Raw genomic sequence first — 15,738 nt, forward strand, 5'->3', positions numbered from 1 at the left:
GTGCAATCTGGAACGTCATTCCCTTGAAAGCGACAGGCCAAACAAACCTCAGGCAAATCAAAGCATATAGAAACATACATGTAGCTCTAAGGTTTTAGAGTAGATCTGTAGCTCAGGTTGTGTGTGTTGAGGTTGGTTGGCTCGCCGAGCTGGTTTGATGTTTCGCAGATGTTTCGTTACAGTGCTTGGTAACATCCTCAGTGCAGCCTCCGATGAAGCATCGGTGTGTTTTCCTGCCTGGTTTTTAAACTCTGGGGTCCGGTAAGATGGATTGCCTCACTTCCAGTTTTCCTTCATAGTGGAATGTATACGGGGTCGAGTTCAATGTGTTTATTAAGAGTCTGCTTCGTGGAGTGCCATGCTTCCAGGAATCCTCGTGCTTGTCTCTGCCTAGCCTGTCCCAGGATCTTGGTGTTGTCCCAGTCAAAGTCGTGGTTCTCCTTGTCCATGTGGATTAAGGTGAGTGATTATTGGTTGTGTCTTTTTGTAGCCAGTTGGTGTTCATGTATTCTTGCTGTTAGTTTCCTTCCTGTTTGTTTGATGTAGTGTTTCTCGTAGTCTCTGCAGGGGATCTTGCAGATGAAATTGGTCCTGTCCATGGCGGGGAGTGGATCTTTAGTTTGGATGAGCACTTGTCACAGGGTTAATGTAGGTTTGTGTGCCACTCTGATGCCCAGTGGTCGTAGAAGTCTTGTGGTGAGTTCTGATGTATTCCTCATGTAGGGGTAGTGTGATGAGTGTGTCGGGGCATGTAGAATCTTTCTGATGCTGTTCCTATAGGCATCTCCTGACCCAGTTCTTTGAATATCTATTATCCTTGAACACTTGGAAGAGGTATTCCTCCTCCTCCTGGCGTAGTGAAGCACTTACTTGCTTTTTCACCATACCCTATGACTGTATTAGTCCTGCCCTGATCTGCCTTTCCAAAATGTAGCACCTCACATTTATCTAAATTAAAGTTCATTTGCCAGTCCTCAGCCCATTGGCCCATCTGATCAAGGTCCCACTGTACTCTGAGGTAACCTCCTTCGCTGTGCACTACAGCTTCAATCTCATTAACCATACCTCCTATGTTCACATTCGAATCATTTATAGAAATGACAAAAAGCAGTGGACCCAGTACATTGGACCTCTCTGATGAAGGGTCTAGGCCCGAAACGTCAGCTTCTGTGCTCCTGAGATGCTGCTGGGCCTGCTGTGTTCATCCAGCCTCACATTTTATTATCTTGGATTCTCCAGTTCCCATTATCCCAGCACATTGCTGGTCACAAGCCTCCAGTCTATAGTTTTCTCATAACTATAGTTTCGTGATCCGAGCAACAATGGAGAAATCAAACAAGCTCTAGGTTAATGATAAACCTTGACACTAGTGACATTGACAGCTAGGAATACGCACGCGCCAGCTTTCCGCTGTGGCAATACGCATGCGCCAGCTTCCCCTCGCAAAAGCGGTGCGCATGCTTCAACTGTCCCCAGATAACAAAGTGTGCAGCTGGATGAACACAGCAGGCCCAGCAGCATCTCAGGAGCACAAAAGCTGTCGTTTCGGGCCCAGACCCTTCATCCCCAACTTCAACTGTCCCCACTCGGCTGCGGTGCGCATTCGCTCGCTCCCTCGGCTTGCAAGCCGTGGCGGCGCGCATGCGCAAATTCCGCCATGCCGATGAAGTCCGCTGAGTTCCCCTCGCAGCGATGCGCATGGGCTTGGCTGGCCCCTCCCCTTGGGCAGACCATGTACGGGAAGGGAACAAGTGCGCGTGCGCACCGGACCCGCGGCCTGATTGACAGGAGGATGGAGCCTGTCCAATGGGAGGTGGGGAGAGCCCGGGCCAATGGGAAAGGCGCGGGATTTGAATTGACGGCGGTTGGTGTCGGCGCGGAGGCAGAGCTGTAGCTGGAGCGGCTGCGGGAGGAGTATTGCCCCGCTGTCTGTTATAATTAAAAACTAACGATGAAAACAACGTGAGTATAGATTGTCAGGTTAAACTCCTCTCGATCGATTGATTTTAGATCACGCACTTCTAACCAGCTCTCGCGTTCTTCAACTTTATTCTTCTTTTGTCAGTCTCCATGAATGGCTCCTTTAAAGTTTGAAACTATTTTATTTCGCCCCCGGGGTGACCACTTCCAAGCAAAAAAAAATCATGAAAAATGTGACTTTTAATTGATTTTTGTTTTCAAATTGTACCATCTTAACCTCGTTCTTACTGTTGATGTGTAATGTTTCAATTTTTATTCTACTGATTTTTAAAAATATTTTTACCTACTCGGTAAATATTTTTAAAATTCTACTTGTTTTAAAGGATTGCTTTTATTTGTGACTATGGTCACAATTGGGATCTCTGAGCTGCAACAACAGCCTGCATTTATATTAGCAGCTTCTTAATGTGTTCATCTGTCCCGAGGTTCGTCAGTGTGTGTCATCCTGGTGTCCTCTGTTTTGAATCGTAGCTGAGTGTTTCACTTCCACACACACCCTGCTGACAAAAAAAAACCCTGCAGGTTCCTTTTGTTTTAAAAGCATGGAAAATCTGGACTAGTTCTGATATAGTAACTTGCATTTGTGCCGTATTTTGCATGTAGTGTCATTCCAAGATGATTCACAGAAATGTTAACTGGACAAAACTGTGCTTTAACAACCTCCAAGGAATTGAGTTTGGATGTCCACTTGATCACAGGTAGCTTTAAGCAAAGAATGTTTTAATGTGGGGAGAGAATGAGGTTAAGGCAGGGATTTCCAAGCCTTAGATTATAAAATTCAAAGTATGAAATAATGGGTCTAAAAGCAACTGGAATATTTTTCATTCTGGGTGCCTTGTTTTAGGTAAGATGTTAGGCTTACATGAAAAGTACCAGGGAAAGCACAGTTTGAAATGTTTTGAAAGATTAAATAATGAGAAACTTTTCCTGGCCCACCTAAGGTAGCTGGCATGATAACTAGAGGTGAAATGAGACAGTCTATGTTTTCATCAGATTTTAAGACAGTAGGTCTAAATGTTAAATTGAGCTCCACGCAATCAATGGTCTTGCAAAGAATGCTAGAGTCCTGTGATAGGTCAGACTTATTGATGTGTTACCTTATTTCTAGTAAATTGGCTTTTGTTGGCAGCACTGTATGCCTAAGAGGAGTTGATCTATTCTTGTGCAAAAAAAGGGCACCTCTAGCAGCCCACCGACTCCCACAGCTACCTAGAATACACCTCCTCCCACCCACCCTCCTGCAAAAATTCCATCCCCTATTCCCAATTCCTCCGCCTCCGCCGCATCTGCTCCCACGATAAGACATTCCACTCCCGCACATCCCAGATGTCCAAGTTCTTTAAGGACCGCAACTTTCCCCCCACAGTGATCGAGAACGCCCTTGACCGCGTCTCCCGTATTTCCCGCAAAACATCCCTCACACCCTGCCCCCGCCACAACCGCCCAAAGAGAATCCCCCTCGTTCTCACACACCACCCTACCAACCTCTGGATACAACGCATCATCCTCCGACACTTCCGCCATTTACAATCCGACCCCACCACCCAAGACATTTTTCCATCCCCACCCCGGTCTGCTTTCCGGAGAGACCACTCTCTCCGTGACTCCCTTGTTCGCTCCACACTGCCCTCCAACCCCACCACACCCGGCACCTTCCCCTGCAACCGCAGGAAATGCTACACTTGCCCCCACGCCTCCTCCCTCACCCCTATCCCAGGCCCCAAGATGACATTCCACATTAAGCAGAGGTTCACCTGCACATCTGCCAATGTGGTATACTGCATCCACTGTACCCGGTGCGGCATCCTCTACATTGGGGAAACCAAGCGGAGGCTTGGGGACCGCTTTGCAGAACACCTCCGCTCAGTTCGCAACAAACAACTGCACCTCCAGTCGCAAACCATTTCCACTCCCCCCTCCCATTCTCTAGATGACATGTCCATCATGGGCCTCCTGCAGTGCCACAATGATGCCACCCGAAGGTTGCATGAACAGCAACTCATATTCCGCCTGGGAACCCTGCAGCCTAATGGTATCAATGTGGACTTCACCAGTTTCAAAATCTCCCCTTCCCCTACTGCATCCCTAAACCAGCCCAGTTCGTCCCCTCCCCCCACTGCACCACACAACCAGCCCATCTCTCTCTCTCCCTCTCTCCTGCCCCGCCCCGCATCCCAAAACCAGTCCAACCTGTCTCTGCCTCCCTAACCGGTTCTTCCTCTCACCCATCCCTTCCTCCCACCCCAAGCCGCACCCCCATCTACCTACTAACCTCATCCCACCTCCTTGACCTGTCCGTCTTCCCTGGACTGACCTATCCCCTCCCTACCTCCCCACCTATACTCTCTCCACCTATCTTCTTTACTCTCCATCTTCGGTCCGCCTCCCCCTCTCCCCCTATTTATTCCAGTTCCCTCACCCCATCCCCCTCTCTGATGAAGGGTCTAGGCCCGAAACGTCAGCTTTTGTGCTCCTGAGATGCTGCTTGGCCTGCTGTGTTCATCCAGCCTCACATTTTATTATCTTGGAATTCTCCAGCATCTGCAGTTCCCATTATCTCTCACCTCTAGCAGTGAGAGCTGCACCAGAGTATCAGGCAGGATTTTTATACTCAAGTCCTGGAAGTAGGATTGTGAACCTGGAGCCTTATGATTCAGAAGTGAATGCTTCTAATTAAGCCAGAAATAACAACAAAAGTTGACACTGCCTCTTTGAACTGTGCCTCTAATTGTTTTGCAACTTAATGTTGTGTTCCAAATATCCTCTTTACTAAATGATGCTGTTGCTGCACTCCACTGACTTCTGTGGCAGTACTATGATATTAGCGTTAAGGCTGGCCTGGGATTCATTCAATAGTGTTGCTTTGTCACTGGAGCCCTGAGAACAATGATCTCGCTCTTTTGCTCTGGAGAAAGAGCTTTTCGTGCTCTGAGGTATTTCCCACTCTTGTGCACAGTGGTATTTCAGATTGCTGGACTCTGTCATTACCAACAGTGAATTTGTGAATGTGACTTGTTAGACAAGTTTGTTGCTTTGGAAACCCTGCCATAGAAAAAATGGTGGATTCAGCTGTGTGAACAATTCGGGGCGTTGATGAATATTGCTAAAAATTGGGCTTTCTTTAGGTTTCACAGAATTTTATTTCCGTGACAAGCTTTTCCTCATTTCTCTGTTTACTTCCCCTCAAAATATTTCTTTAGGAAAATTAGTGAATTTTTTGAAAGAAGCCCACTCAACTAGTGCAAACTGGGGGGAGAATTGCCACTTGAAATAAGTACAAAGTGAAAATTAAGGCTGTAACACACTTGCCCTATTTTCTGCATGAAGACTAACACAGCCCTTGATATTGAGATATGTTCAGTAGAATATGGAATCAGGTGTGTTGATGTGTTATTAAAAGTCTGAAAACTGGGGTCTGAAATTGAATAGATGGGCTTGTTGTCTAAAGTCAATTACAAACTCATGCTGATTTCTTTTAAGCTGCTGAAGGATGTGAAATTTATTTCCATAACTATGTGGTGCCTCTACAAGCAAACATCTAGGAACAATATGCCATTGAAACCTCTATAGCTGTATGTTATGAGTGTTGCTGAATTTGAATTGAAGGCTGGTGCATATTATGCCATATGATTTTTGATAATGTTAGGAGCATGCTAGAAAGAACCTGGCCTGATGATTCAATGCGTCATCTGAGTCTATTTATCTGCCTTGCAATAAATGCTTCCTTTATAGAATCTTCTTCGGAGACAAATAATTGAAATTCTTCAATGTTGTTGAATTTTGTTCAACCTCCAGCATATAAATGTTTTATTTGGGTAGCTCACTAATCCTTACAATGCATGAAATTGTTTGTATTTTGCCTAACCATAACTTGATCCTACTTTTAAATGTTCACTTTTGTAAAATGTTGTTAAGAAAATGGTAGAGTCTGTTATGAAGAATGTAATAGTAGACCATTTAGAAATACATAATATAATTGAGTCCACATAGCTTCCTGAAGGGGAGATTGTTTAATAGAACATAGAACAATACAGCACAGAACAGGACCTTCGGCCCTCAATGTTGCGCCGACCTGTGAACTAATCTAAGCCCCTCCCCCTACACTATCCCATCATTATCCATATGCTTATCCGAGGACTGTTTAAATGCCCCTAATGTGGGTGAGTTAATTACATTGGCAGGCAGGGCGTTCCACGCCCTTACCACTCTGAGTAAAGAACCTGCCTCCGACATCTGTCTTAAATCCATCACCCCTCAATTTGTAGCTATGCCCCGTTGTACAAGCTGAAATCATCATCCTCGGAAAAAGATTCTCACTGTCCACCCTATCTAATCCTCTGATCATGTATGTCTCTATTAAATTCCCTCTTAGCCTTCTTCTCTCCAATGAGAACAGACCCAAGTCCGTCAGCCTTTCTTCATAGGCCCTGCGCTCCAGACCAGGCAACATCCTGATAAATCTCCTCTGCACCTTTTCCAATGCTTCCAGATCTTTCCTGTAATGTGGCGACCAGAACTGCATGCACTATTCCAAATTAGGCTGCACTAGCGTTTTGTACAATTGCATCATGACATCATGGCTCCGGAACTCAATCCCTCTACCAATTAAACCCAATACACTGTAAGCCTTCTTAACAGCACTATCAACCTGGGTGGCAACTTTCAGGGATCTCTGTACATGGACACCAAGATCCCTCTGCACATCTACACTGCCAAGAATCTTTCCATTTACCCGGTATTCTGCCTTCCTATTACTCCTCCCAAAGTGAAGTCAAGCACAATCCCCGATTCACTAAAAAAGAGTCGAACGGTCCTGATTCCTAAGTGCGAGGATAAGGAACGCTTGAAAAACATTGATAACTGGCGACCAATAACCATTGGTCCAATGCTGCTCCGGCTGTTCACGAAAATAGTGGCAAAACACCTGAGTGAAACAGTCGAAATAAACCCCAGGCAAAAAGGGTTTCTAGCAGCCACTCCCGGATGCAATGAGAACATTGTTATCCTCGAAAATATCATCAAGGGAGCAAAACACAATCGTAAGGACCTCGCAGTTGTCTTTGTTGATCTAGCGAAAGCGTTCAACTTGGTTGGGCACAAATTATTAATCAAATCTCTGCAAAGAATGCAACTACCGAAAGCCTTTGTAAGTCTCATTAAAGACCCTCACATTTATCCGTATTAAAATCCATTTGCCACCTTTCAGCCCAATTCTGCAGTTTATCCAAGTCTCCCTGCAACATTCTTCCACACTGTCTACCGCTCCACTGACTTTAGTGTCATCTGCAAACTTATTGACCCATCCACCAATGCCTGCATCCGAGTCATTTATAAAAATGACAAACAGCAGTGGCCCCAAAACAGATCCTTGAGGCACACCACTAGTGACCGGACTCCAAGCTGAATATTTTCCGTCAATCACCACTCATTGCCTTCTTACCGAAAGCCAGTTTCTAATCCAAACTGCTAAATCTCCCTTAATCCCGTGCCTCCGTATTTTCTCCAATAGCCTACCATGTGGAACCTTATCAAAGGCTTTACTGAAGTCCATGTACACCACATCAACTGCCCTACCCTCAACCACATGCTTGGTCACCTTCTCAAAAAACTCAGAGGTTTGTGAGACATGACCTGCCCTTGACGAATCCGTGCTGATTATCTCCAATCAAATTGTTGTTTGCTAGATGATTATAAATCCTGTCTCTTATAATCCTTTCCAAAATTTTTCCTACAACCGATGTAAGGCTCACAGGTCTATAATTACCTGGGTCATCCCTACTGCCCTTCTTGAACAAGGGCACAACATTTGCAATCCTCCAGTCCTCTGGTACTAAATCTGTAGACAATGAGGACAGAAAGATCAAGGCCAAAGGCTCCACCACCACCTCCCTAGCTTCCCAGACAATCCTCAGAAAAATCCCATCTGGCCTAGGGGATTTATCTACCTTCACACCTTCTAGACTTGATAACACCTCCTCCTTACTAACCTTTATCCTTTCAATTCTAGTAGCCTGTAACTCAGTCATCTCCTCCTCTATATTCTCCTGTTCCTCAGTGAAAACAGATGAGAAATAATCATTTAGCACCTCTCCAATCTCCACAGGGTCCACACACAACTTCCCACTTCTGTCTTTGACTGGTCCTATTCCTACCGTAGTCATCCTCTTATTCCTCTCATATTAATTTGATATATTTATTAGAATTTGGTGCCTCTAGCGGTGCAATTATGATGCCCCTACCCCTGGTCCAGGAGGCCAAGGTTTAAGTCCCACCTGCCCCAGATGTGTATAAACATCTCTGAACAAGTAGATTAGAAATATAGGTTAAATAATAAAAATATAGAATTCATTGAAGGTGTAACAAACAGGTTAGATAAGAGGGAAGCATTGGATGTAATATATTTGGATTTTCAGAAGATATTTGATAAGGTAGCCTAATGTGTGGTCCTTAAGGTAAGATCCTTTTACGTTGGAGGCAATACATGAGCATGAATAGAGGATTGGCTAACTAGTAGAAGACAGAGATATGGGGGCTATTTTCAGAATGCTAGTGCCTCAATTATTTGCCACTTTATATTAATAACTTTGTGGAAAGGGAAAGTGCCCAGCCAAGTTTGCGAATGGCACAAAAATAGGCAGGAAGGCAAACACTGAGGATGACAGATTGCAGAAGTATATACAAAAACAAGTGGACAAAAAAATGGCATATGGAATGAAAAGTAGGAAAATGTGAGGTTGTCACTTTGATAAGAAGAATACAGGAGTTAAATATTAAATTATATAAATAGACTGCAGAAAACTATGCTCACAAGAATTTGGGGGTATTTTTCCATAAATCACAAAGTTCAATTGGTCGTGGGGATAGCAAATGGAATGTTGGTCTTCATTTCTAAGGGGGCCATTTTCCCTGGAGTGTCAGAGGCTGAAGGGTGGCCTTAAAGGTTTATAAAATCATGGGCATGGTAAGGTTAAATAGACAAGTTCTTTTCTCAAGGGTTGAGTAGCCCAAAACTAGAGGACATAGGTTTAAGGTGAGATGGGAAAAATACAAAATAGACCTAAGGGGCAACCTTTTCGCACAGAGGGTCATGTAATATATGGAATCAGCTGCCAGAGAAAGTGAAGGGTGATACAATTACAACATTTAAAAAAAAACATCTGGATGGGTAAATGAATAGGAAGGGTTTAGAGGGATATGGGCCAGATACTAGCAAATGGGACTAGGTTATATAGGCTACCTGGTCGGCATGGACGCATTGGACTAAAGGGTCTATTTCCATGTTGTATATCTCTATGAATGGGGTATTAAAATAGGGAATTTTTGAAACCATACAAGGCATTCGTTAGACCCACCTGTGAACAGTTTTGGGCCCCTGTTCAAGGAAAGATTTAGAGGCAGTCCAGAAAAGGTTTGTGATGCTGATCCAGGGTATGAAAGGGCTGTATTTTGAGGAGGGGCTGAGTAGAATGGGCCTGTACTCATCGGAATTTAGAACAAATAGAGGCTTCAAGATATGTTTGCTGATGGCAGGGTATACAAGTTGAGATTGAAATTGTTGAGAGAAGAGCTGATTGAAACAAAGATTCTTAAGGGGCTTGGCAAAGTAGATGTGGAGAGGTGATGCAAGAAAGTGATGTTGAACGTGTATAAGACGTTTGTTAAACCTCAGCTGGAGAACTGTATAAGTCGGTTCTGCTATAATGCATGTTCTGTCAACGTGAATTGGGTGTAACGTGATTCATGAATAGGACAATGCCGTTAATAAAATGCAAACTTGTGTTGGCTATAATGCAATTCCATCAGTGCGCAGAAGGGTATGCATTGACATCACATGATCATATTCACAGCAAAAGCCCATGAACTGTACAATGTTAGTGCCAAAAGAGTTGTTGCACCGGCAACACGTGATTATTTTGCGGGTTTTGTCATGAAGTGCTTTCTGTGAGAGGTACAAGCCTCTCCCGTGAAGTCACCTTGACACTTTTCCAGGTAAAGTTGTTTTTAAATTTTACTTTCATTTCATTATTAGGTATGAATTAAACATTTATTCAAATTCTGCTGTCCTTTGAGTTAGGCTTTTGAGTGTTTGGTTTTTTTTGGTGGTCTGCTCCTCACCCCACTCTTCCCATAGTTTGTTGTTTCTTCAATGTGATGTTGTACAGGAATGCAACTATTATGTCACAGCAGAACCAACTACATTTCTGGGTGCCATATTCGGAGAATGAGAGTGCAGAAGCTTTCACGAGAATGGTTCCAGTTGTAAGGAGCTTCAGTTATGAGGATAGATTTGAAGAACTTGGGATTGTTCTCCTCGGAGAGAAGATGACTAAGAGGAGATTGAATAGAGGTTTACAAAGTCATGCGGGGACACTGGATACAATAGATGAAGAAAAGCTTTCCACTTGTAAAAGGAGCACTAACAAGAGGGCAGACTTTGAAAGTGATCGGCAAAAGAAGCAAGAGTGAAGTGAGAAAGGATTTTTTTTTCACTCAATGAGTAGTTAGTATCTGGAAGTGTGGTGGAGGCAGGCTCAATTGCACGTAAGAGAGCATTGACTGATTATTTAGATAAAATAATGTTCAAGAGTATGGTGAAACACAAGGCATTTGCACCAGTAATGATGCTTGTTTAATGAGCCTGTGTAGGGATGATGGGCTGAATGGCCTCCTGCATTGTAAAACCTTGATCCTGAGATTATTTCAACTTGTGGGAGTGTCTAGGTCAAGAGGGCATCATCTCAATAAGGGTCGCCAGTTTGAACAGAGATGAGGAGGACATTTTTTTTGAGAATAGTGAATCTGTGCAATTTTGTAAACACAGCGAGCTATCTAGGCTGGGTCAGTAAGCATATTTAAGGTTGAAGTAGAAAGATTTTCAGTAAGGGAATCAAGGGTTATGAGGAAAAGGCAAGAAAGTGAAATTGAGAATTATCAGATCAGCCGCATTCTGTTGAATGGTGGGGCAGACACAATAGGCTGAATGGCCTACTTCTATTCTTGTGCCTTATGGAAATGATGTATAATACAAATGGCTGTCTCTTGATTTGAGGATGATGTCCCCTCAGGATTGCAAGTTTCTGCCATCAGTTTTCATGTGACTGCTCTAGCTAATTCTTGTCTGTGTTATTTTTGATGCATGGGACAGGACGTCCAAGAAGATAGTGAGGTCTGGAAGGCAGGATTTGCTTTCTTTTCTGTCCTTCTCTGCCTCACTATTTTAAGTCTCTTGGACTGAAATTATGTTGTTGCTTAGTGGACAATTGTTGCCATTTTGAAAGATTTGGTAATTCCTCTCCATCATTAATGTCAATGTTACAATGCAGTACTTTCAAAAAAGAATTGTGGGGTGTTGTACTTTTTGGCCATTCAGATGCAAGCCCAGTCCATTGCAATTGGTTTTGCCGGAGTTTTGCCTGAATGCTTATTAAGTTGGCTTCACAAAGAACTATAGCTTTTGTCTGACAATCTTCCCGTTGAATTCAAGAATATGGTGGATGCATTTCAGGCAGCATTTCTTGTACTGCAGCAACTGTATATCAATGACAAGACTGTGCTGATGACAACTACCCTGTACATCAGGATGTTTTATGACTTTCAGAGATCTTTATCTCATACTCAACTACGGTAGTAGAAGAAAGAAGAGTGGGTGCACCTGATCTGGTGTTGAATCTGCTCATTAATAATGGCATAATTAGAGAGGTGACTGTCAAAGAATGGGAAATAATCAAAATGTTCCAGAGTCTTCCCTTCAACAGATGGGATGTGGAATGTGTGTTTTGATCAGGTCTAGATGATATGGAGTTTTGTTTTGGCAGCATTCAAGGTTACGCTGCATCTCTTGTATTCAAAATTGAAAAGATTGAAGGTAGCTTGCAAATTAGTTATCAAATGAACAAAGGATTGTGATGAAATTTCTTGGCTATCTGAAACCCTATAGAACAATCTACAGAATGTTTCAGTAAACTTTGACAAATATTTGGATCTGTCTGATTAATAAAATGGAAAATTCCTGGCATTTTTCATGGGTTTGCCTGGCAGCAAACACCTTCTCAACAGTTCCTCTGGAAGGTCAACTGCCTCAGAGTCTCTTGGGAGAATTTTCTCAGCCACAGGAAATGGTGATTCAGGACTGTTGTTAAGATCTTCCTTTCATTTTGACAAGAAAGAGATACGTTGATAGTTTTCTTAGCATGAGTTATCTCTCTTGTCGTTACAATTGTCTCACTTTTGAAATTGTTTTCTTTCTAATTATGAAAGATTAGCACATTCACATCTTGGTGAGCAAAACCTCAGCAGCTTTGAAGACCTTAGCTAGAATACCATCAGGGCTGCAGGCTTTGATTTTCAACTTATTAATTGCTTTCTCCAGCTCACCCATGAATGGAGATCCATCAACGTACACTGCCACAGCATTCTTGGGGATAACATAGAGTGTCAGCTGTCACTGTGGATTCCTGATTGAGGAGTCCTTCATCCCCTAGAAGGAAGATCTCGTCTTTTGTTCAGATGCTATCAGGACTTCATTAAGGGCATGGTAGAACATGTCCTTAACTCAGATGAAGAGGTTAAGGAACAGGACACTAATATGCCAGAGACATTAGAAGTTATCTTGTTGTGTTGGAAGTCTAGGGTCAAGAGCCTTTCACTTATATAGTTGGGCAGATCTGAATATGCATTCAAGATCCAATCTATACGGCAAAGATAAATTCCATGGATGTGAGTGTCATTGTCAGTTTCTCCTACCTAGTAGAAAATGTGTGTTCCTTCAGCTGGCCCTCCCAGAAAGGTGGGTCTGGCTGAGGATAGCAATGTCAATTTGGTCCATTACCCTCCAGTTCAGTAACAACTCTAGAGTCTTGATGGTTCACATCATGTATTTGCTGTTCTTTCCAGACAATCATTCTCTCCTGGATTAATTATGAATGCCTGTCTGACATTTCAAATTGCAAAACTTTAGTGTCTTCTCTCTTTGTGAAGATGGTAATCCTGCATATGTGGCTGCCCGACCAGAAGAAAATGGGAAAGTTTTTGTCTTTTCTCAACGAGATCTTTTCTAGCCTCACATCCTCTGCTCACTCCAACTGAGATCTTGGGGTGGATTGTTCAGTCACAGATCCAGCTGCCTAAAGGCACTACCTTCCCAACACTGGTGTCCGACAACCTACGTTAATTTTTGATTAGGGATTCTTAAGTGCACCACCCTGATGCAATCAGTATTTCAACTTAGTTAGCCTTGATATAAAATAATTTGTAGTCAACTCCTTAATTTGACTTCAATTCCAATTCATTTTCTAATACGTACAGGAGGTTCCAGACTCCCCGAAGACCAGTAAAGAAACCATCAAACAACCTCAAAGACCCAGTCGGTGTAAGTGCCAACAAAGCCTTTTTTGTATTTTACTTATTGTAATGTTTGATGTGTCTATCTAAGTCATTGTTCATTTAATGTAATTGGAAATTAATGCTACCAGAGCTGCTAAGAGTTTAAGAAATTAACTGAAAACTAACGTTGTAATGTGTTAGCCAATTTCACAAGTCTCCATTTCATTCAACACATTTTTCATCCTTTGTGGCATTTCAAGGCCTGCTAGCTTGCTGTGAATGATGATACTTATCATTAAATGGAATTCTGAATTGCTACAATTATTTTGGGGTCACATTTCATGATTCCATTTTTTTAAGTCACTTGATTTTGAGTTTGTTTTGACAACTTTGTTTAAAATGACTGATCCTAAGCATTGATGATTTTATCAGGTTTATTGTCGGGTCAGACCACTGACCTCGGAAGATACTGAATGTTGTGTTGAACTTATCAGTAATACTACAATACAGCTCCATCCTCCTGATGGGATTAAAGTTAACAGGAATGGTGAATTCAAAGAGGTAACCTGACATGAGACTTTTTTTTGACAATAGTCCTTTTTTTTAATTGGTAATATTACGGTGTGATGTTTAATTCACTAATTTGGGATTTTTAGATGCAGTACTCTTTTAAAGAAGTGTTTGGAGCCTTTACAACCCAGAAGGAACTATTCAATGTTGTCGCACGACCCCTTGTGGAAGATCTGATTCATGGCAAAAATGGTATTCTAAAACTTAATTAGGCAATGTAAAACAAAGAAGGATGCTTTCAAACTTGAACAAAAAATGTCTTTGTCATTTGTATTAAGAATTACTCCAATGTTATATCTGATTCAGTATTTCTAAACCTCTCAGTGATTTAACTCAGTACCTAACATGATCTATCTGATGCTAACGAACCAGAGTTCAAACCATTAGAATTCAATGAAAAGTGTACATGAGGACATGCCTGTTGTGACTTTATTTGGTTTTATCTTTATTTAGTTTCATGACATTTTACAGCCTTGCTGTACAATAGCAACAAATAGCTAACATCGTAAGTTTATTACTGATACCATTAATGTGGGGTAATTACTTGTCCAGTGTAACTGTATTTGGGCAAGGAAGCAAGAGTGTTGCTGTACCTGAAATGGATGTCTGCTGTCTGTCAGGTTTGCTGTTTACTTATGGTGTTACTGGAAGTGGGAAAACGCACACAATGACTGGATCTCCTGGAGACGGAGGCCTTCTGCCTCGTTGTTTGGACATGATCTTTTGTAGTATTGGACCATTTCAAGCAAAGCGATTTGTAAGTATCAATTAAGATGGTTCATAACATCATTCTTATTAAACTTTTAATTTGCTTATTAACTCAAAAGTTAGTTGTGAGACCATCTTACAAGTGAAGTCCCTGTTTTAATGATCTGTTTTGCTTTTGGTAGGTTTTTGATTTTGTTTTTAAGTGGTTCCCTTCTAATTGAAAACGTCTTAATTTTGGGATTGAAATTCCAGTCACTTGGTATTAGCTGGAAGTCAACTTTGCTTCAGTACAAAATGATAATTTGTAGCATGAACTTTCCACTTCTAATAGTTTGTCTTAATTGTGAACAATTGACTACTATGGCTGTTTGAAGGCTATTTGGTGAACTCCACTAATGCCTACGAGTAATTTAGAGTTTGCAAAAGTTTATTTCAGACTTACAATAAAAAAAAGTGCATAAAAAGGGTAGGAAGTTCTTAAGTGAAATGTGTATGAAATGAATAAACGGTCATTGATTTAGACATATACATCTTGAAAAATATTTTTGTCAGGTGGGGATTGAAAATGAAAGTGAGGTTAGAACCGATGTATCTGTTAGATACGGAGCTAGATATGAACATGATTAGACTGAAAATTCTGTCCTGAAATTCAATATTGACAAATCAGTGCTAAATCTAAAACACCAACAACTCTAAATATGGTGGTCTCAAGACCCAGATCAGAGACTGCAAGCTATGTCGTCTGTAACTTGCCTCCTACTGCTCCAAAGGGAAATCTCAGAGAATGTACTTCAGACCTTCATCAGTAGCTTTATGGAGGCATATGTGAGCGTGGACCTCTCCCTGAGCATCTGCAAGATGAACTTCGACCATCAACTTGGCCTAGTATTGTGGAGCAAACCCAAGATGACCATATTCCCTGGAGAGACCTTGAAGAACATTGACCAGTTCCAATACCTCGGAAGTGTCCTGTTGGCCAAAGATGAAGAGATCCAGCGTTGCTTTTGACCACCTGAAGAAAGGGGTCTTTGAGAACAAGAACATCAGATGCGGCATCACAAGCCTGTGGTGGTCCTTGCCTTCCTGTATGGCTGTTAGACGTGGACTGCCTACAGCAGACACCCCAAGGTACTAGACCAGTACCACCAATGCTGTCCG

General features: G+C 42.3%; 1 protein-coding gene across 4 annotated transcripts in view; it reads left to right on the forward strand.

The window, feature by feature from the left end:
- Nucleotides 1-1,853: 1,853 nt before the first annotated feature.
- Nucleotides 1,854-15,738, forward strand: part of kif23 (kinesin family member 23) — a 53,214-nt gene continuing 39,329 nt past the window's right edge. For all 4 annotated transcript variants that reach the window (XM_048563143.2, XM_048563146.2, XM_048563144.2 and 1 more), the window contains exons 1-5: nt 1,854-1,962; nt 13,285-13,348; nt 13,735-13,863; nt 13,959-14,064; nt 14,493-14,629. In XM_048563143.2, the coding sequence (XP_048419100.1) occupies nt 1,952-1,962; nt 13,285-13,348; nt 13,735-13,863; nt 13,959-14,064; nt 14,493-14,629 (447 nt within the window). In that variant the 5' untranslated portion in view covers nt 1,854-1,951. The remainder of the gene's footprint in view (nt 1,963-13,284; nt 13,349-13,734; nt 13,864-13,958; nt 14,065-14,492; nt 14,630-15,738) is intronic.

Source organism: Stegostoma tigrinum, chromosome 33 (assembly GCF_030684315.1).
Source record: "Stegostoma tigrinum isolate sSteTig4 chromosome 33, sSteTig4.hap1, whole genome shotgun sequence".
Taxonomy (NCBI): domain Eukaryota; kingdom Metazoa; phylum Chordata; class Chondrichthyes; order Orectolobiformes; family Stegostomatidae; genus Stegostoma; species Stegostoma tigrinum.